The 22,970-nt window shown below is 38.5% G+C and overlaps 2 protein-coding genes across 4 annotated transcripts in view; one reads left to right on the forward strand and one right to left on the reverse strand.

The window, feature by feature from the left end:
• LAMA1 (laminin subunit alpha 1) overlaps positions 1-2,015 on the forward strand; it is a 98,823-nt gene extending 96,808 nt beyond the window's left edge. Inside the window, exon 63 of the mRNA XM_071737200.1 lies at positions 1,468-2,015. Within this exon, the coding sequence (XP_071593301.1) occupies positions 1,468-1,628 (161 nt within the window). The 3' untranslated portion in view covers positions 1,629-2,015. The remainder of the gene's footprint in view (positions 1-1,467) is intronic.
• Positions 2,016-3,083: 1,068 nt separating this feature from the next.
• The window catches only part of ARHGAP28 (Rho GTPase activating protein 28), a 75,386-nt gene continuing 55,499 nt past the window's right edge, over positions 3,084-22,970 (reverse strand). For all 3 annotated transcript variants that reach the window (XM_071737199.1, XM_071737197.1, XM_071737198.1), the window contains 10 exons: positions 20,411-20,576; positions 20,198-20,289; positions 18,806-18,883; positions 15,426-15,588; positions 13,826-13,908; positions 11,828-12,025; positions 11,061-11,204; positions 9,482-9,636; positions 8,953-9,017; positions 3,084-7,113 (listed from right to left, as the gene is read on the reverse strand). In XM_071737199.1, the coding sequence (XP_071593300.1) occupies positions 7,022-7,113; positions 8,953-9,017; positions 9,482-9,636; positions 11,061-11,204; positions 11,828-12,025; positions 13,826-13,908; positions 15,426-15,588; positions 18,806-18,883; positions 20,198-20,289; positions 20,411-20,576 (1,236 nt within the window). In that variant the 3' untranslated portion in view covers positions 3,084-7,021. The remainder of the gene's footprint in view (positions 7,114-8,952; positions 9,018-9,481; positions 9,637-11,060; positions 11,205-11,827; positions 12,026-13,825; positions 13,909-15,425; positions 15,589-18,805; positions 18,884-20,197; positions 20,290-20,410; positions 20,577-22,970) is intronic.

Here is a 22,970-nt window from a genome sequence, read left to right on the forward strand (position 1 = left end):
TTTTCTGTGCAAATTCCCTTCTGAATTAACTGTCTGTTAATACTACAATGACAATACATATATACAGTAACCAAAAAAATAATCCAATTACTTTTCAAGTAGTGCAATTCAGTTCTTAACAAGAAAGTTGAGGTGTTCAGCCTGGAGAAGAGAGGAGTCCAGTGAGACCTTATTACAGCCTTCCAGTAGCTGATGGGGACTACAGGAAAGCTGGGAGGGATTTTTCCCAAGGGCGTGTAGTGAACAGGTGATGAATTTAAACTGGGTGAGGGTAGAATTAGACTAGAGATTAGGAAGAAATTCTTTCTTGGAGTGAGGGTGGTGAGACACTGGAAAAGGTTTACTTGGGAGGTTGTTGGTGGCCTCATCCCTGGAAGTGATCACAGCCAGGTTGGATGGGGCCTTGAGCAACCTGGTCTGGTGGGAGGTATCCCAGCCCATGCAGAGGGATTGGAACTCAATGATCTTTAAAGTTACTTCAAACCAAAACCATTCTGTGATTCTATGAATTTGAACCAAGACAATGCGTTCATTAAGAGGACTGAATTTCTAGCATCAGGAATTTGGTCTTTTTGCAGGGGTACTTTTTAAGGAACACATCTATACAGAGAGTAGTGAGCAGGCTTCTTGTGGTTTTGAATATCTTATGCCTTCAAACATAGCATAAAATGCCTATATACATTTGAAACAGCTCTTCTAATTAACCAGTTCAAGTATTTTCATTTGTATGAAAACAAAGTGATGCGGTCTGAAGGGCATACTAGGCTATTAAATATTTGGAAAGCTTTAGGGAGAATAGCTTGAAATGTTACAGACACATCTGTAACATCTGGACAAGGCTTTTGTGCTTCATGACAAATGAATTAATGCTAATTAATCAGATCTTGATTAAAATCTGGTGTTTCTCAAATACCAAAGCAGCTTTGTCTGCATCTTGTGAAATTTTTTTCTTTTTAATTGGGTAATGTGATACTAATTGTTCTTTCAGTGATCTCTCAGTGAAGATTAGGGTCTATAGAGGAAAGAGGAATTCTTCAGTTTTGTTGAGTACTGCAGAAATGGAATGCATTGTTTCATAGGTTGTATGGAAAACCAAACGGGACTCTTTACTAACCTCATTTTTAAGTGTGCCAATGAAGTCCATGGCTATTTCTTCATATTCTTCTAGTTTCAGTTTTAACTGGGAAGACACCTGTGTACAGTGGCTTTTTCATCTCTTATAACCTGTCTTATCTCCCACTATCCCCTTGGACAATTTTTTTCTACAAACTGCACAAGTTATACAGGGCATGGAAGGCGGTGGGACATCCCAGATCATCCAAACATGAGTGGAACTTGATGCTGCTCAGGTGTTGGTTATACCTCTCATTTGGGAGGAAGGGGAAGCAAGTGAATAATAACCTGGATCTTTGTATTGTTTCAGTTCATTAGAAACAGATTCTATGTATTTTCACATTTGTTTTTCAGCTGATGTGAAGCAAAACTGCCTCACAAGCAAGACTGCATTCCATGGCTGTTTGAGGAACCTCATTCTGACTAAGGGCCAACAGGCAGAAGTGTTTGACTTCAGCAGAGCTTTTGACCTGCGTGGAGTTTTTCCTCATTCCTGCCCTGGGGCTGAGCACTGAACTGCAGCAAAGCCTGGCTGGACTAAGAGGGGGTTTTTGTTTCAATCTGTTATTTTTTCATTCTCATTTCATAATGAAAGAATTGGTGAGAAACTGCATCTCTTTGATTTTCTGGTTGTTTTCCAACTCAGGTCATCTTAATTTTTTTGTTTTTTAGTCAGAGTTCTACATCTGCATTTTAACTAAAAGGTTTTAAACAACAAATACCTCTACTATAATGTTAATGGCATTAATTGGGTACTTTGGGGAATTTTTATTAATCAGTGTTTACAGTATGCTTTGATTACTTGACAGTATTTCATTTTTATTGTGTTGGTCGTTTTATAAAAAGGTAATAATTTTGAACCACATTAAAAAACTACAATAAACTGTGCATTATTTCATGTAGTTCAGTTGTCCATACAGTTCAGTTAGAAAAGAAAGAACCAGAAGGCTAAGTGAAAAGGACAAGCAGCTAGAAGCCAGCAGAGGGAGCAGGAGACTAAAGGCATAATTTTGAAGGCCTCAGTTCGGAGTCTAATTAGTAGAATCTTCTTACTTATGCTATATGTAGTAGCTCCCACCCTTTTCCTACTGATGCAATATCCAGTGTTTCTGGACCCCTTTTTTAGCCACATTGTCTAGGGAGGTTATGATCCTGTTTATGCTTTCTTATCATCAGCTGCAGGAGAAGCCACAACTCTAAATCAGAGAGATGCACGTGGACTGTGTTGGTGAAGAAATAGTTTGGGTCTGGCTTGGGAACAACTATGTGTTTTAACAGTGAGAACTAATGCATCTTTCTCAGGAAAGCACCCTTGGTGCCCTGTGTTTCCTAATTCAGAGACAAGGCAGCAGGTCTGTCTTAACCCATTTTCCTCCTGCACCTGCCTCTTTTTTTTAAAATGAGGCTTGCAGTAGCTCTGCTTGAGCCAGGTTCAGGGGACATGTACTCCATCTGACTTAAGTAAGGACATCCATTCATCAACTGGCCAGATCTCCGAGCAGTCACAACCATGTCTTACTTGAGGGTGCCCCTATAATAAACATACTCCCTTACAAGTCACTTCTATCTCCTATTTTCTCTTTGAACTAGCAGTATTTTTGTCTTCTCCTTGCAATTTCATTTGGCTATTAATATGATTTTATGCAATTGATTGCTAAGTCAGCTTTGATCTCTGTATTTCATACTAGTTTAAAAAAGGCTGGCTCAAATGAAAACCCAAAGCAGTTTCTCATTGACTTCAGTGAGGCAGCATTCCAAACAATGCCATTTTATACCTTCCATTGAGGTAGTCCAAAAGAAAAGCTCCTGGAGTTCTACTGGAGCAGTGATTGCAGGATATGTTCCTTTGTGTAACTCACTTGTTCACATACTATAATGACAGACCTGCTTTTAAGACAGATTCACTGCTGCTTTTTGCAGTTCCTGTCACCTGCTTCTATACAAAACCCATGTGTTTAGATTTGAAGAGATTTCTTTGTTGGTATTGGTTTTATTTTTGACACAGATACAATACAATGGATGCATTCTGCTGTACAAATACACCTAACGTCTGGCTTACTTCAACAAAGCACATAACATAATGAGGATTGTGAGGGAAACATACATACAAACACTTTGCTTTGATTAGTGGCATCATATTATTTTCCAGAAAAGACACGTATTAATGGAAAGCCATTGAAAAATAAAAACCTGAAACACAGTATGTTTGTATTTGTTATCTATTCATCCAAAGATCTGATCTCATATAGTTCACATTACAAGCAGTAAGTGAGGCAACATGATTTGGATAAAATTTCGTCCATATCCTGAAATATGTCTTTTATTATATATTTTTTATAATTTCCAAGTCTTGCCCCTTTCAAAGGAGAAACATTTTATCAATGTAAAAGAGTAGTGGAGAGGTATAGTTAATAACAAAGTTTTGGAATAGTAAACCTCTTCAGCCAAATTATTTTTCCTGGAAAATGCAGAGTGAGGTAGTTAATATTATACACAGGCACATTTGCACAAACACACACACACACATCCTAATGACATTAGCTGCATAAACAGGTTAGAGCATACCAGTCTGTTTCCAACACCTATTTCTTGCAACACTCTCTCTCATGATATGCAAAGTAATGTCTTTGTAGAACCATGGAGTTCTTAAATGCCTGAGCCTTCTTTGGAATTTACTGAATAAGTTTCTTTCTCCTTGCTACCGTTTTATTACTTTCCACATAGGTTGGTTTTTGCTGGGTGACAATGGTAGCATAACTTGGTTTTGACTTAACTGCTGTTAATAAGAACAGAATTCCAGGCCTCCAGCACTGTTTTGAAATACAAGGCCTAAAGTTGACACTTCATACATAGTAGAGATAGTTCAGTTTGTCTGGTCCATATTAAATCAAGCTAGTGTACCTCAACAACAGAAAACAATTTAATGTGTGACAGTATTAAACAGAGTACTCATGGGTCGTTAGATCTGTCACTAGGTCATAATGAAAAAGAATTTTGCCATTATTTTCAGACACAGCAGGTATTTGGCCATGCTGTAGTCTAAGCACCATGCATAGACTCTAGTTCATCTACTAATATGCATGTCTTAGAAAGTTACAGGCAATTTTAGTATAAAACAAGTGTTTGCAGGAAGAATACATAAGATTTGGCTTTCTTAACTAGGAAATTTGCCAAGCAGTAAAAGGTGAAAGTCTTCCAAAAAACCCTTTTTCTCTTGTATGGAATACAGTGAGATCTATTTCAGGGGTAATTTTGATGAAGTCCTTGTTTCAGGTTCCATAACATTCTAAGCAAGTTACTGTTTGAGCACAGGGGTGCTCTGTACTTTCCCCTGTGTGGCCACTGAGAACACAGAGTGAAACGAGTGGGCAAGACGGAGGAGGTCAAAGTATTTGTCTAAAAGTACTGTAAAAAGTTTTCATTTGCTACAACATTTTGAATCCTTTCATTGATGTTCAGACTTTCTGTGTAGTCGCAAAAACTCTTTTAGTCTCTATAAATACAATAATGCTTAGCATTTATGTGATGCTCTTCATATTCAAAGAACCTTGAACATAAAATCCCTTTGCTGAGTTTGTCCTTCCTCGATGGATGTTTATAACTCCTGTTCTGCTCTAGGAATTGTTTGGCTTGCATCTGAAAGCAGAATTTAGCTCAGCTAATTCTCATGTTACCTTTATAAGGAAAGTACTGGTCCTGTTTTACAGCTAAAAGAAAAGGGCATCATAGCAGAGATTTGTCCATTGCTGCAGTGGGAACTAACGGGAATCAGGAATCAAGCACTTGAAAAAATGTTTATGCTTAGTCCTATGAACAAATCACTGGTCCACTCCCTCTCATATACTTAAATAAATAGTTGTCAAAACAACATGTTTTATAACACAATTGTCCTCGTTTTAACCTGGCTGTCACTGCATTCCTTACTGTTGAGAAAAAAACAAACAAGCAAACAAAATTGGATAGTTAAATACTTCACTATTTTAAAGAAAATGAAAGAATAATCTTGCTAGGGTTTTTTTTTTATTTTTATCCCAAGAATAAAAGAAAGACAGACAGGATCTGCCCTCTGTAGACATTGTTGCTGGTAAAAGTACTTACTCCAGTGCTGATTTCTTTCACTGAACACTAAGAAGTTAACTCCTGGAGAACATGATAAACTCTGAACCAGAAGAAGGCTTTCTACTGTGTGAAAATGCTAATGGGACTGCTTCAGCAGAACACCATGGGTTACAGATTTCTCTGCAGGACAGCGTACTTTAAGCTCACCTGGAGGACTTGGTTCAGAACACTTTTACATTACAACCTCAAAAACAGAGAAACAGCTCCTTCCTTATCTGTGAGCCGAGGTCAGGAAAAAACACTGCTCAGACTGTGGGTGAATTCATTCTACTATATGACCATCTAACAACAGAGACATTGCAGTGCAGTTGAAGGCATCAGTTCCCACATTTTTGTGTAAAACAAAGACAAAAATGATCCTTGTGGTTCCCAGAGACTTGCGATTTCCCTACACAGCAAACATGATTGAGTTCTATAAAGTACAGCCCCAAACCAGGTGATTAGGTGAAGAATAGCTCTGTAGCTCTCACCCTTGTGACTGGCTACAAACTAGGCATACTGTCTAACATTTCCTGTGCTGTATTCCCAGTGCCATCACAGCCCACAGTTCTCATCAGCCTGTGTGGTTTCATTTCATAGCCCACGTGCTGTCAGTAAAAGGAGGTGCAATACACTGTGTGTTTGCAGAACAGCTGGACCTAGTTTGGCTATGGTGTTAAGGCCCTCACGTGTAAATGTTAAGAGTATTAAATAACTCATTGAAAGCTCTTTTTCTTCTCTGTGCTGTATTATACAAGATCCAGACAAAGATCGATCCAGACAAAGATCTCTCTTCTCAATGCAGCTGAATAGTATAAAAGTTGCTTACATATTAAAGCTAAAATAATCAAAGGAAAAAGAATTAGGTTACAAATTAAGAAACTATAATGCTTAACAAAAAAGGCAATGGCTGTAAATGGCACCATTAACACATACCTGATATGATGGCATTACACTGACTTACATCTGATATGAGAGTATCAAGTAAAAGACTGAGCCAAGAGAATATGCCCCTTCTCACCTAACATTTGTCTCCCAAAGCTTGTGTATGTGACAGGGGAAGGAAGGAGAAAATGGTTTGTGGCTCTACAATTGCACACAGTAATTTGATTCAGGCAGACTGTTTTGGAAAAAATGGTAGTAATATATACAGTGATACATACATAAAGCAGTATAGCTGCCTATACAATAGTTCTTCTACCTGCCTCCCTCTCTCCTCCACATTCAGTGTCTCCTGAAGAGTGACTAAGAGACCTATATATTGCAGTAATACACTCTGGACAGGTTTGCTTTCAGCAGAAATGTTTGATTCTGTCACACAGCTACATCTTGGCACCATTGCAGGTTGAGGTCTTCCATGCTTGACAGAGACCTTCTCTTCTTAAATGGCTCTGTGATGCTTCTACGTCACACACCGTGGTCTGTAGTGTTTTGGGCATCAACGGATGCCACTGGACTCTTTCAAAAAAATTGTTCTGACACCAGGTCAGGAAACACAACTCCATACACAACAGGTTGTTTTCTGTGCACCGTACCTTGGTCTGTCCTCCTTCAGTCCTGGGCCACCTGGCACAAGTGTAACCTATATGAAGTATAACCAACCCCTGTGCTGCTTTCAGATGGTCCTGAAGCCGGAGCGGTAATGCTAATACCAAAAATAGTACATGGCAAACATGAGTTGGACAGTACAGTAGGTAGGAATGATATCCTGTAGCTACCACCTTGTTTCATCTCTCTCCAGAGCTTCTTAAAATGACAGGCATCACTGTTGTCCATTTGGGTTTTGTCCAGTATGCCACAGCCTTCTGCTTCAGCTTGCTTTTGGCTTTATCACCCATTCTGCCTGAGGATTTGCACGGTAAACATCTAACATGTATGCATCCGGATCCAAACAGTGCTGACCTGAAATGGAAGTTGCCCACCATCAATCATAGCACTTTTTGAGCACGTTAATAAATGGGATAGAGCTATGTTAAAATGTCCTTAAATGTATTGCACATAGCAAGCCCAGTTTGGTGTGTCCAGTTGACATCTTGCCTGGATACATGCAGGAGCATTGGTAAATTTGCCAGGTACTTTAGTCACAGGAGAGTCATGAATTCACTTTCACTTCCAGGCAAGATGCCCTGTGTTAACACTGAGTTATGGACAAGGCATTTAGTCAGATGGTGAACAAATATTATGGTTTTAATAGAAGCGTTAATAACATTGTTACACCTATGGGATTTACTGGGCTGGAATTAGGACTACATGATTTTGTTTCTACACTATTTTTAAATGCTGACAAAGTGACTCTGTAAACCATGTATTCCCATCCAGCTAGAATCTTGCAAAGAAATATAGGGACAATATAAACTTTTTTGGCAATTGCTGTTTTGATGATTAAAAAAACAAAAAGAGAATCCTCTGAAGTCTAGCAGTTTACAGGTTTCATTAGGGGGTGACTGGGAATAGGAGTTGGCTGGGGAGTCCCTGCTGCCTTTGCCAAAGAAGGAGGCAATTGGTGCTTAACAGAGTAATAAGGCAATAAATTCTTGAGTTAAGTTGATTTATTGGCTTATATTGCGTTTACACTGGGTGGTGAAGTCATTTATCTGGTGAGGTTACACTGCTGTGACACAAAAGGTTGTGGTATAATTTTTGTAGTTACTTACAAGGTCAGTGAGGTCCTAATGATTTTATTAAACTGAAAGCAGTATAAATGAATTAATGCATAATCAATGTAATAAGGTACTCTGGATGATCTAGGGCTATAAAAATAATTTTAAATTAAGATGCAAATTAAGCATCCAGATTTTTGAAAGAGAGTGGTGGGAATACTTGGGATTTGTTCACAAGGCCTTTAGGATCTTCTCCTGGTTTAGGATCAGTAGGTCATCCTGCTTCACCAGGAAAAAACAAATCACTAATCAGATTTAATTGTGGGTATCCTCAGTAATAAAGACTCTGCTGATTGACTGCTGCTGAAGCAAGTCTGTGGTGTTTTGTAATAACTTTATGAAAACTGTGTAGAGATGAATCTAGAAGAATTAAAAAATAACCTAATCAGACAGTTGACAGAAAACTCCAACAGAGCATCCAGAATTTCTGTATGAATAGAGAGAGGAGTCAGGGCTGTGCAATATCAAATTAAAATCTGGTTTTTGACCTTTAGGCCAGGAACTTGTGTGGCAAGCCACTGCTGTTATTACAAGAATGTCACCGCATGCAACACAGAAGAAGACAAAATCCCTACTGAAAGGAATTTACAATCTAAATAAAGCACATGGGTTAGTATGAGTATAGTACAACCATACATGCAAGGGCTGAATTCTTGCTTTGTGTTTTTCATTTGGAGTTTAACACTTAAATACAGTGAGGAAAAAACAGGTCTTGGGAAAAGACTTGACAGAGAGGTGGAATGTGCTTACAAGAGGAAGATCTCTTAACCACGAAAAAAAGCTCAATTATGAGAGTGAGGGGTAAGCAAAAGGTCAGATGAATTTGGCAAGACTTTAAGGAGTGCTGCTGAGATCCAGCCACTGAGATCAGGTCACTGTCTCCTGCAGGGTGCCCTTGCAATCATGCTGGAGTCAGAAGGAATTATTACATTGCTTTTAACAGCTTTTGGGTCAGACATTTCTCCTGTAGATGGGCTGGAAGGTGGGAGAGACCCAGCTGTGTGAAAACAACCTTGCCCTGAGGTGTTTTGGAAGGCTAAGGACATTCAGAATTGAATTTTCAAAAATGAGACAGACCTACCTATATTTCCTCCAATTTCATGTAAACTTTGGATCTGGCCTCTCATGTTCTGTGATGAACCGCGGCTAGGATAGGATAGAAAAAAAAACCTTTTATTTGTCTTTCTGTTACAAGCACTGCTGTTATAACCACCAGCAATATTAAGCTAAAAATCAATATTTTCACCCCTGTGAACTTCCTTGTCAAAAGCAAGGACTTCCACCAAACGGTGCTCTGCAGAATACTGAATCTACTAGAGATAGGTTACTGTGTCAGAGTTCACTAAGTCTTCTACTACACAGCAAGTCTATTAAAAAAGTGTATGCTTTTAATAGTGACATAACAGAGAGCAAAGAGAAAATCATTAAGTAAAATACACAGAATAACATTAGTGGTAAAAAATATTTTGACCAACGTAACCATAAATTAGCAAATTTAGATTAGAAAAAGAGTTCTTCTAACACAATGAGTCTTTGAAAAGCAGACAATCTATTCATTAATGGTTCTGACATTATTGTTCAGGAAAAACAAAATGTTCTGATTTACCCACCTGTTTTCACAGTGGAATCGAGCCAGGATATCTTTGGCTTTTGTTTGGCTGTTGAGTTGAATTGCCATAGAGACTTTAGAATGTAGTGGAGCATAAACTCTTATCACCCCCTCGGGTATGTCACACTGAAGGTATGGGGGGAAAGTGACAGCTCCCTAAAATAGATACTCAGTTGAGTAAGTTTAAGGCATATATTGCTTTAGCTGTATTCAGAAACAGTTCTGCATCTCTTTTGATGTTACTTGCAAAAATCACTGTCCTGTATTCACTTATTAAAAGAAAGTATTTACAGTCATACAAACACAAATTCATAGATGTAGCGTAATAAGATACAACACAAAGACTCAAACTCCTTGCTAAGCATCACATAAATGAATGCAGAATTAAGTACCAGCTCTTGAATTTTAATTGCTTCCAGTAATATTGAGTCAAGTTGTTATCTGAGATCTTTTAAGTCATTTCTGTCAGCACTGGTCAGGGAACCAACTGCTCATTTAAAAATACGTAGAAATGACTTGGAGTACTGGATCATTCATTTATAGGTTAAATTCTTCTGAGGCATAAAGATCCAGTTCTCTCTCTCCACTTCCTATAGTTTCAACCAGATCGAAGCTTATGTACAGTAAAATATCTAAACACCATGTGGTTTCTGTTAATTTGAGATTTGACCTTGCACAGGGTTCAAACGCTCATCTATGAAGTTTATGCACTCTTCCATGATTAATGGTGGATAAATCAATTAGCAAGGTTTGCATTCCAGTTCTAATCCAGTTAATACCATGCTGAGTAGAATACAATAGTCTCTCTAGTCTCTGTCCCTGTGTAATTTAGAACATCTGAGACCCAGGGTTTTCGTTAAGTGCTCTCAAAATTCAACTCAGTTATCCAAACAGAGTTTGCCTCCAATTTGCCCTTCATATTTCAGCTACCTGCCATGCCCAGTCTCATTTTCATTAGATGCAAAGCCAATTACTGTGATCAATGAACATGCCCTCCTGAAGGTGCAAGGACTACAGTAATAGACTCCACAGAAAAGCCCTTTCTGTACTTGTTCCAGGGTGAATACAGTTTGGTAACACAGTTGCCTATACCACCATTTTAAGCAAACATCTATGTCTCATTCTGCAGCGCCAGTCTCTCCTACCCATAATATATTTCAGACAGCAAATTAATTCTCAAAAAACCTGAATTAGCATGGGTTCCCAGTTCATAGCATAGAATTCCAGAATGGTCTGGGTGGAGCAGGACTTTAAAAATCATCTAGTTCCAATCCTTCTGCCATGGGCAGAGACACCTCCCACTCAATCAGATTGCTCAAAGCCCCATCCAACAAAACCATCATTCTAACCCAGTTAGTTTATAGCTTGGGCTGTTAAAAACTATTCTGCCTTCCTCACCTTTTTTCTCAATCAATTGCCAAAGCTTTCTCTTATCAGGATGTTGGACTGGGAAGCATATCTTTCAGTCAATGTATTTTGAATGTCAAAATCTCCCGTCCTACCCCCAAAAGATTTTATGAGATAAGAAATGAGGGAAGATTGTTAAAGCTACCCATGAAAAGGATATATGTTTACCACACCTCTGGTCTTTCAGGTCTTTCTCTTTCCATGGTCTTTCTCCTCAGAAGTTTTCTCACTCCTTTGTCAAACATCAGCTGCCTCTTGCTGTTGCTCATTGCTGCTTCATTCATTTTTCTCACCTGGGAAATCAGGAAGGATGGGACCTAGTGGGAGGAAAACAGAGCTGAGAATATGCAGTCATTTTTTCCCCTCATAACACTGGTGTTGGGGTTTTACAAAGGAGCTAAATTTTAGGCAGCAGAAGCTCTATTTATTCCCAGAAGATACATGCCATTAATAGCTCCCTTTAACAACCCAGTTGTTCCTTTGGTGAAGCTGTAGGTCACCTTTCATACCATATGAAACTTCTTAGTGATATTTGTTGTGGTTGTAAAAACTTCAAGGTTGTCTTTTCAATCCCCATCATACTCTCCCTCTGTTATAAGGAAAAGAGCTGAGACTGTCATCATCTTCATACCAACCTTTCGGATTACAGCAAGGAGTACACACTTTTGGCCTAAGCATCTATTTTGAATCATTCTCCTATGCATATCTCTGAATAAAAATAGTGTGGGATTGGTACCTCCAGAGGGCAACTTGGTCTAAAATGATTGTCATATGTAAAGTAAATCTCCCTCCAGAGATACCTGTCGCTTTATTTTATTCTAGATCTAAAAGGCTCCAGCCAGTTTCCAAAGAATATCTAACTGTTTCTCCTAGGAACTCTGATTTCCACTGAGCTGCTTCTGTGTGCAGGAACCACAAAGAGGGAACCAGCAGTACTCACTGTCCACAGGATGTCCTGGTACCGAATTAAAAGCCGCACAATATGCGCTGTGGTGGCAGCTGCTTGCATTTCTTGTTGGTTTGCACGTTTCCCTTTGTAGATGAAGAGGTTTGGTGCAACAATCATTGAAACATTCCACAAATTCATTTTATTTTTCCCTTCATTAGCAACCACCTTCTTCAGGAACTGAAGAAAAGCCTGGAAAAAAAACCACTTCTTATGTTGAGTCTCACAAAATAGTTTTCTTCTTAAATGCAGTGTTTTCAAATGCACAGTAGGCCTGGTTCAAAAGCTGCTGGATTTGCACTTCGAGGTGAAATTTAGGGTTATTTGTATTACTTATTTGGATTACTCTGATATTTACCTTCACAACCACCAATGTCAATCACAGAGGAATAGATTATGTTATCAAAATACATGTTAATAAGTTATCTGTCAGAGCATAAGCCGAAATTTGTATGTCCAATGCAGTGTCTGCACTAAAGCTCTGAATGCTGCAGTAGAAGATATAAATGTATTGCAGTACAGCAGTTAATTTCTTCAAAGTGTCCATTTTGATGTATCTGACCAAAGCTTTTTATGTTGCAATCACCTCTCTTCAAATCTGCAATCTGATCAGCTTCTCTTCAAATCTGCAACAGTCCAATATGTGATATAATTTGAGTAATTCCTGCCAGCAACCCCCAGACTTTTATTTTGGGTTAATGAAAGCAAGGAGAGTTCAGTGGTTGTTGACGTCACTTTTGCACATGCACGGCAGAGTCAAAAGAAACTCATTTTGCTTTTGGGCAGTTTATTCAGAATTTTATTTGAGTGACTGAATAGGATAGATTGCAGCTGTGATTAGAGTTGGGGTCTGCCAATGAGTCCTTTTGCAACAACATACCATTAAAACCACTGTCTCTGTACCCTGACACTGCAATTAAAACATTTTTACAAACCCAGGAATTACAAAACAGAAATTGCACTGGAGAAATTCCCAAAATCTGATTATAAGATATCAAGTAAGGTTGTTTTCAGTTTTTCATCACTTCTATTTTCATATAAAAGCCTAGTAAAAATTAAGACCACTCATCTGGCATAAGTTCCACCCATACTGCTCTGTATTGATATGGACTTAGGTAGAAGAAATAACCCCCATTCCTCACAGAGAATTAGTAGACTTCTAAATGCTTTAAAGAGGGATGTTACTCTTGTCCCTTGTTATTTTTATAAATAACCACAGGGAAAGAAGGCATCTGGACTCAGGAAGTTGTATGTAAACTGACCAGTGGGAGACTTCCAGAGGTGTGGGACCTGCCGGGTGGGTCATAGTGAGCAGGGGACAGGCAGCTCCCAGGCAACTTTTCACCCAGGTTTCCTTTATGTGAAAACAAGTCCAAAGAATCTTTGAGTCAGGATATAGCTGCAGCCATATCTGGGAACTCCCAAGCACCCAAAATGGTTGTAGCCACTGTGTCTATATCAGGACATGGGTGTGGGTGTGAGTCTGTAAGACAAAACAGTTGAGGCCGAGGCCCTTACAACATCTGTCCTACAGATGTATGATTACAGCATTTTTTACTTTGGACTACTTTCTTCAGTCTAGTCCAGTTCCCTCAAAGCCCTTCATGATTAGAAGTGCACTAGCTAAGCTCTTGGAGGGCAGCTTGTTGTTTACCTTGATCTAGGAGTATTCCAGTTATACAAAAACCACAGAAACTGGACCTTCTTTTTCCAAACTGTGTGAGGAACACGCCTTTTTGAAATGAATGCTGCAAAATAAATGATGCCTAGGAGACATTTACCAACGCCAGCAGCTGAATACCTCCAGCAACTACTTCTTAATTGCTTCTAAAAGAAACTGTAGCTAGGGAATTGGAACATCTTTTCAAGGAAATTATGAAAAACCCTTTCACAGTGCAGCATCTGATCACTAGCTGTTAAGAAAAAACTAAATCGCTCATTTAAAAGTCAAAAGCACTACAGATGGCAGGTGATAGCAAACAAAGAACTTGCCTTGGCTGTGTCTCTGTTGGCTTCAGGCAGCAGCATGATCAACAGATGCAAAGCTTGTAGCTGTAACTTGATCTTGGAGATTTCTAAGAATTTGAATAGTTAATATTTTTTAAATCCCAGGTACAATTGGTTTGTTCTAAACCCCTTGCTGGTCAGCAGTTCTAGAAACATAGCAACTGCTGCCCAGCTGAGACTAGTGTTATTTATATATATTATATATAATATGTATATTTATATATAATATGTAAATAATTTGTAATTATATAATTATTTAGATTATAACTAGTGGTTATTTATTAACCATAACATTTTTTCCCAAATATGAAACCAATTATAATGAATGGATTTTTCCTTGTCATCTTAGACATTTGTCACAGAGGAAAACAAACCTCCCTAAAACTCTGCTTAAATACCAGGGAGCCAACACTTTTCAGTACTAGCAAGTTTCTCTTTGATAACAAAGAACACGTAACTGAATGAAGTATTCTCTTTCTTTCAAACTGAAATGGGTAATTATCTACAGAAAATTTTCAGGCATGTGGCATTTGTGTGGAGATTGTTTACTTGTAACTTAAGAACTATTTCCCCCATGTTTAGCACTCTACATAAATGTAAAGCCCCCTGACAGCTACAAGACACCATCATGTTTTCAACAACTGTTACACTGATACTGTGCAATGATCACAGGGTGAGGAAGATGGGAAGAGTATGTGTGACTTGCTTCCACTCAGGGGCATGAGAGAGGTTTGGAGAAAAAAAGTAACTAGTGTTTTGGACAGTGTGTCTGTTGTATAGCACAGACACTTCATGTTCAGTCTTCCCCTCCAAACTGCTAAGCTGCCAGAACTGCTTTCAGTCTGGTACTCACAAGGAGCACACTCAGGTACATGAAGGTTACAGGAAGGGGTCACCTCCTTGTGCCCTTTAAATGACCTCCTGGAGATCCTGAAAAATTGGCTGCAACCTTATATAAAGCTTCTATGATTCCTGTACCACTCTCCCTAATCTCCATCCTGATAGTTTCACTCTGTCCAAGCTCAGGTGAATTTACAATGAAGTCAATAGGTATTGCAAGGTACTACTTTGTTCTTCCTGGAAGAGAAATGAACAAAATGTTCTGAGAATGAGAGGGTGTATGTACAATGAAAACAGGACCCAACTGCCTGAAGCTTTCTGTGATCACATTTATCTTCGTAAGAATAGTCTGACCTCAGCATAAACCTGGAGAGAAGTAAAATAGAATCAACAGAATGTCAGTTAAAGGGCAGGGACCTGCATTTACCTTGCAGAAATTTTTATTTGTGAAGTTTATAATTTGTGTGAATCAGAGTCTATATATGAAAGTCACTGCTCAGCCAGTGTTCATTCAAAGATTTCAAATGCTAAGTTAAACAGTTGTGTCACTCACACAATGAGTCTAGGCTGCTAGATAAACGTAGAGACATTTTTCCATTTGAAAAGGAAAAATTGCAGAAAATTCAAATGTTTATAGACAATGCATCAAGCCTTTCTTTTCCTCTCTGCTGTAGAGAGAGAAAATAATGTAACATCAACTATTACATTTTATCTGTCAGTCTGTATTAACTTCTTTTCCACATACTTTCCACTAATGTGATGAAAGCAGGCAGATACTCTACTGTGAAGAGGGGGCTTGGGAGTTCTCTTATAAACATTTTCAGCAGTCCTGCTGCATCATTATTTCGTACTTGGTCCCAGTCGAAAGTGTCTTCATAAAATTTTGCCTCAAGCTCTTGATGGAGATTCTGAAAGATAAAAGGAACAGCTGACCTTTAATCACTGCTTCTGACCTGGCAGTTTGAGATCACTTGAGAAATCCCATTACAAACAACAGGCAGGTTTACACCATGGTTAAATTAAAGTAGCCCTGAACCAGTAGCTGGCTCAGTACAGCCATGTGGAGTTCAGAGCAGGTTAGCAGATCAGATTCCTGGGTATATTTTGCAACCCAGGCCAAATTTGGTTTGCATTAGCTACTTTTCAGCTAGTGACCTATTTGAACAACTTTAAAGCAAGAAAAATTTGTTCAGTGTCTTAGAACTAGAAAGACAAAATGAAGTTAAACGGGATTTTTAGCACAGCCATTCTTTTTGTTTGAGACACTCTCCAGACATTTTGACCCTCAGATCACAAGGGAGTGACATTTCTTCCTCACTGCCAGTGAACTTGGAGACAACCTCTTGGCACCGAAGTTCATGGACCTTGAGCAAATGGCTTTAACTTCAGTTCTTTTTGTCTTTAGAAAGATGTTTTCTTTTTGGATAACTATAAATAGATTTGATCAGCTCATAGAAAAATAAAGTTATTTAACCATTACTGTTAGAAAACCCGTACTTACTACATGTTAAAAAAGTCCCAAACCCTTAAAACTCACAAGAGATATATAAGACAAAATTGATAATACCATTTTGGGGTGCCCATTTCATCCCATTGTTCTCAATGTCAGCATCGTGCTCTATAACAAGAGGTCTGTTTAGTTCTAGAGGGTAACTACCCAATGTTTCACACGTGTAAGTGAATGGGAAATATTCAGTAAGGTCCTAGTAGGAACAGATTTTGGCTGCAAACCAAGATCACTGTTTGGAAAATGCTCCTCAAAAAATTGGGGTGTTTATATGATTGAAGGTGTCTATTGTAAGAGGAGGATATAAATAAATAATGCAGCTTTCACAATTATTACTGGACAAACACTGCCTTCTCCATAGGAAGCCTGTTGTTGCTTTTTGTGAAACCATTTACAACAAATCACAACTGTAGCCAATATCCAGGTTTCAGATGATGTTTTTGTTAAATGTACCTTATATACTATGCAGAAAAGTTTAGTCTACTCAGACAGAAAACTTTAAAAAATAGATCAGTTTTCCGTGCCTTTTATGAATGGAAGGAAATCATGTATCAAATATGGTCACCCATAATGAAGTGAAATGGTTGGCACAAAAGGAAACAGAAGGTCATTCAGGATTTGGAATATAATGTTAGCATCTCATTTTTACTAACACATTTTACTGGTTGTAATCTGGGCTATCTCAGATTACTCTGTATTTACATCCTTTGCACATAATCTGTACAAACACCTGGGTTAAATTCTCTCCTGGTAACTGACTGGGAAATGTGGAACAGAAATCCTCACTTCATCAGAATCAGAAGGGGAGAGAAAAACTACATACTTTTCTGCTGAGAACTGGAAAAAATCCATAGAAAAGAAAGCAAGATTTCTGAAATGTAAGCATTTAGTATACATATATCCGGACATGTAAGCATAAATTTATATTTTATACACTCACCCCTTTCCCTTATAAATCTATATATATGAACCCAAGTACTTTTAAAAAACTCTTTTGCCATTTTTTTTTTAAAGTGACTGATCCTACAGTAGACTGTCATGAATTTTAGTTCACTGGAGCTCTTGTTACAAACCAGATTACAGAGGAAAAATTGTATTTATTTCTGCTATTCTTTGTTTTATAGAAGAGTAACATTTAATCACTTCCATATGCCTTTTCATTCTCCAAACAAGACTGAAATAAAATTGGAATGCCCTCAAATCCTAATGCCATAATAATGTATGAAGGCTTTGAAGGGTAAAATCTGGATCTGCTTTGAAAAAATATCTCTCTTGCTGGTTGGCTTGTTGGACAGACTGAAATGAAGCCAAAACTCAAATAATTTAAAACTTTCATATAGGCAGTTTAACTTACCACCCAGTATAGGAAAGCTACATATGAAGCCCTATCTCACAGCAGCTCCCTGGATATAGTTTGTGTGTAAGAAGGGAACAAGGCACAATACAGTATATACAAAGAATATGACAGTAATTTAATTTGATAGAGCACAACCCTGCTGTGTGATCTCCCCAGAGAGGTTGGAAAAAAATCGAGATTGTGTGAAATAATACTACAAGTATGTTCATGAAAAAAATGTAGATGAAAAGTGCAGGCCAAATGAGTTCCCTTCTGCACAATATGACACTTTTCAAGGTGCTGAGTGCTTTTATCAATCCACAAAGTCAGAGAGAGCTGGGGTGCTACTGCCTATCTTTGATGTATTTCAGGTAATGCCACTTTTTCTTGTACAGTCATTTTTCACTATTGTATGATTCCTAGCCCATCAACATATAGCAATCCCCAAAACTGCTCTTTGTGTGGCTGCCAGGATGTTGAGACTTCCTGCCTCAGAAAGCAAGACTAGCTTTCTTGAGGATCAGAAAATAGGTTTGGGATGAACTGTAAGGAAGCGCTGAAATAAGATTTAAAAAAAAAAACAAGTAGAAAAAAAAATCTGGGAAAGTGATAGACACTACTATGCCCAGAATTACTTTTTTTTTTCTTATTTTGCCTCTGCCCAGGGCTTCCAGTTCCTGGAACCAAGTTAGTCTAGAGAAACAATTGCAAGCATTACTGTACTATATTGTCAGGTTATTTGGTACCAACTTGACTGTGTTCATAGCCCGCAAATAGCCTGTGAAAAAATGCAGTCCCCAAGGCTGCCAAGCAATGAATGCAGGCCAGATTTCTCTCACTTGGAACACAAAATTGTAAGATCACAGAAGATAAATGAGAAATAAAATGACATTAAGGTTAAAATGACATAGAATAAGATCTTTATCTGAAGAACACTCAGTTTAGCAATTCTGGATTTCTGAAATAAATTAAAACAGAGATAAGATCACAGCAATTTTGGATGACTGAGATAAACTTAAAGGATCCCTCAGTGTTTAGTGGAGGAAAACTGCATTCAGTGTCAAGTCTGTGCTTTATATAGAATATTAACAAATGCAAAGCAATAGACCATATGTTCTGTGATTTACTGTTTCCCAGGAACCAATCTGACCTTCCACTGGCAGGAAAAGAAAGACTGATCTACACAAACCAGTATTTAATGTGCAGTGTTCCTTTGCGTGTGCTACGTTATTTTACACAGGGTCTGTGGTCCAAGAGACAGAAAACTGGCACAAGAATGTACCTTGACTCTGGAGGCAGATCCAGGCACTCGTAGAATTCCTTCCGTTTCTAAACCTGTTTCCTCAAGCTTGAGCAGCAACTGAAAAAAAAAATAAAAATAAAAAAACACCAGAAAATACTCAGAATCGATTTGAAAACGCTATGAACTTTTTTTCAGTCTAGGTATCCTTGAGACTAATTTGAAAAAGATACATTTTCTAGGTGATTTACTAATGAAAACAGGCCAGCTCATGTAAGTAAGCCTTCCTAATTTTTTTCTCCATATTCCTGGCCCTGAAATAAGGATTATGCAGCACACAGAAAACTGATAATACACTAGGCCTCTTTGTCCTTGATTGTAGACTTGGCACTGCATACTATACATAAGTGTACAAATAAAAGGGCAAATACAGTGGGTAAAACACAATGGTGTTTTGAGGGAAAATTAACCTCTGAGAAATGTTTAAGTCTTTCCCTGAGGAGCACAATGGAAAGGTCTATAGATAACATATGTTTCTGGGAACGGGGAATTGAGATTAGCAAATGATCCCAGTATATTTTAGTTTGAAATTTTTGTGAATAGAAGAATAGGCTTTCTGCACTAATTCTCTATAAAAATATGTTTTCATTTTAATATAATTTAAAATGAGAGGGGGAAAAAAACAAAAATTTCCTAACATTTTTTCATACAGCTCTGGATTTTCACCAGCAGCTCTATTTCCCAACTGTTGGATCCTTCCGATTCCCCATGGTATCTTGACATGGGAGCTGTGGAGCTGATTGCAAAGTCATGTAAATATTCGAGTCGTGTCAGTCTTTCCCCTGACACTCCACACCACTTCCCCTTTCATCATTATTTACAGAGGAATTTGTTGTGGTTTTGAGTCCATGTAAACCTGTGTAATTGAGTGTTTGCTTACTTGTTTTCAAGACAACCGTGGATATCTTTGTGTTGCTACATAACTTACATAAGTAATGTTGTCTTATCATATAAACCTCAAGGAGAAGATGCCACTCCCAGTCTGGAAATAATGACTACATAATACCTAAGGTTTGAATTAATCTGACATTAAAACTCTTGTGACAAGTCATCTCTGGCACTTCTTCATTTGCATGGTTCTTTAGTTTACTGACAAAGGCAAAAAAGAAAGCCACATGTTTTTTCCCCAAAGTTTCCTGTATGGTATCATATAATTACAAAATCTGAATGAGATCCCCACCTCTTTTACACACAAAAGGAAAAAAACCTGTCTCCTCGTCACAAGGTTTTCAAGCCACAGCATAGAGAGATACCTTGTAGATACCTTCAAGTCTGTAAAGCCTGCATCTTCTCTTATTTGATGACTGTTCAGAGTGTCAGTGCAAATGATGGAGAAACAAGTCTCAGTGGTTGAGGAGGCTGAGTTATACTTACTTTTTGAAAGATGAGGGGAACTTTTATTCCAGGAACCTTCTTTTGATCATTCTCCAGCAGGATGGTGAGAGGAACACCAAACAGACCGTTTTCTTAAAAAAACCCAAACAAACAGCAAAAGTGAAAGAGAGAACACACAGCCTCGTGCCTGGATTCTCAGCTATGCTGAGCAGTGCTCAGGTGGCTGCCATGGGGATGCCACAGAACAGGTACCTCGTCCCCGAACCCTCTCTGCACGGTTCCTCTTCAGCTCCACCCCCAGTGCATCGTAGAAGGCTGTTAGCTCAATGAGGGAGAGGTAGCGAATCTTCTTCATGTCTTCAGGAGAGAGATCTCCAACTTCTGTCAGTCCAAACCGGCTTTTCCGAACAATGAATTTCTGTAGTAGAGATGAGTTGCGTTTTTATTCGCACAAAAAATTACAGGATGTGACTTTCTGTTTTGAAAGCAATGCCCATACGTGATAGGAAGTCATACAGAGTAGGTGGGTAACACCTGAACTACAACCCCACATATTGGCCTGGTATGTTGACATGACTTGCGTTCATCTGACGCGTGAAATAGAGCTTCCTGTTCATCATGTTCCTTTGCGTCTGCTAAGCAGTGCAGGAGCAGAGCTCTTAACCTAAATGCCTGTGCTCCAGATGGGTAAAATGACCTATGTGCTACTTAAATATCCACCCAGTTCCAGCAGAATATAACATCTTGCTCTGCTTCTGTCTCCCCCAGAGAATCTTTGAATGCTGTTGAAGTAGCTGACACATTTCATCATGGGTATGATTGTGTATCAGTCGTGTGTGTTTAATGAACCCATACCTGCTTTACATATGGCTATTAATTTTTGAGGGTCCTATAGGAGAGTTCAAACTAAAGATCTGAGGAAAAGCCCAGAAGCCAAATCACTTAGTCCTGATGCCAACCTGCCAAATTACTGGTACTTTTTATTACTCAAGGAGCATTTGGGCTTAGAAACAGGACTCCCAGCAGCTAAGAAATTATTTACTCAAGTAGGCTTGAACTAAATGATACAAAGTAATCTGGGGGCATGTGAAGATGTCTACATATTTTAGAAACTGCAGTGTCATGGACCAGAGCCAGGAATGTTGTGTCATGACAGAAGCATTTGTACAATTGTCAAAAAGAACGCGTACCCATCTGGTTTTGACATGATCGTTAGACATAATAACCAAGTTATAGTAAAAACCATGCTTTCCAAAGGACTGTGGATCTTTGGTACTGTATATTTTTAAAATTTAATTGTAATTTAAATCAGTCATTGTTACTCAGAGGTATAAATAAATAGCATTACAAATCACCTCCTCCCTTTAGGGAGCTAAGTAGAAACCCAGCCTTTAATGACGTTTTGCGTCTGGAGATTACAGCCCAATCCTCCTTTTTTTATACAAATTTGGACTCCATAGGTTTAACCCATCCTTAGATGAAGCCAATCAAACAGACTAAGAAAAAAGCAAAAGAAACAAACAAAAAAAGAATTAAACTTACAGCAAATTTCAAAAGTAAGAGAGGTCAAAGGACATGTAGGTCATGTGTGTTAGGACTGCCTAAATCACACTGCACATGGTCTTTCAATAGGGGTTAATCATGACTGGGGGATAAAGAGTGTACTGCATGAAATAGCCAATTTACATGCTGTTTGGGGCATTTTAGGCCAGAATCTTCCCTCCTCAGAATGCAGCAATACCACTGTTACTCGTCTGTTGAGACTTAATAATGAAACAAAAACTACATGGAGGACAGTCTTCTGAAGACACATGAAATACTAATATCAATGCATTTTAGTTCCAGTGATAGAGAATTGCAAAAGCAGTCAAAGCACAATAAATCATCTTGAAAAATGAGAAAAAAATCACAGAGTATGCATGTATTTTTTGAGGGGATAGAGAAAAAATGACAAATACTCCAAAACCAGTAACAAAGGATAGCTAAAGGGATTTTCTTTGGTGGCTGATTGACATTTAGGGTCACTATGATGTGATGCAGCATTCATACAAGGCTTGGGGCTGGGCTTCTTTTTTCTGTCTTGTAACACAATTTTACAGTGATTTTTCTTACAAAAGAGTGGAGTCACAATATACAGCACTCAAAGAGGCTGTGCTACCATTAAATTAATTAGCTAGCATTTTGGCTAACGATCACATCTGGCATTGCTTGACATGAGATTTCTATGTGGAACTACACAGTGTACTAAGATGGGCCTGAAATGCTTATTGACTCTTAGTCCTGCAATATCTTGGAGAAACTGCATGTAACCCTATGCAAGCAATTGAGCTGGCTCTTCTGGGAGCTGAAGAGGACATATAATTTTATGACATATAATGTCTATCTGTGTGGCTCAGCAAATGCAATCCATGAAGCTGGTTATCTTAAAAGGTCAGACCTGCCCTGGAGAACCCATTGCATAGGCTGCTTTTTGTCCCTGACGGTCCACTTTTAGGAAGAGGGGACAGTCCTTCAGCGTGCAGGTGAGTGGTCACTCTGTCTAACAGAAAAAAGAGTTTATTTTTGCTGGGGCCCATGACCAGCTTGAGCCACTATGGGGAACAACAAATACCACAAGTGGTAGAATATGAAGCAAGAGAAATGCCAATGTTTGAAAATGTTATTTACAAACTGTCTGTCATGACCTGGTATAGTTCTCATGTGCTCTTCTGAGCACAAAATATTACGTCTTGCATGCAGAAGAGTTCATCTCCAGCACAATGCTGGCCTTTTCTAATGCTAATTAATTATGCATCCATAGGTCCATAGTATT

This window comes from Heliangelus exortis, chromosome 2 (assembly GCF_036169615.1).
Source record: "Heliangelus exortis chromosome 2, bHelExo1.hap1, whole genome shotgun sequence".
NCBI classification, from domain to species: domain Eukaryota; kingdom Metazoa; phylum Chordata; class Aves; order Apodiformes; family Trochilidae; genus Heliangelus; species Heliangelus exortis.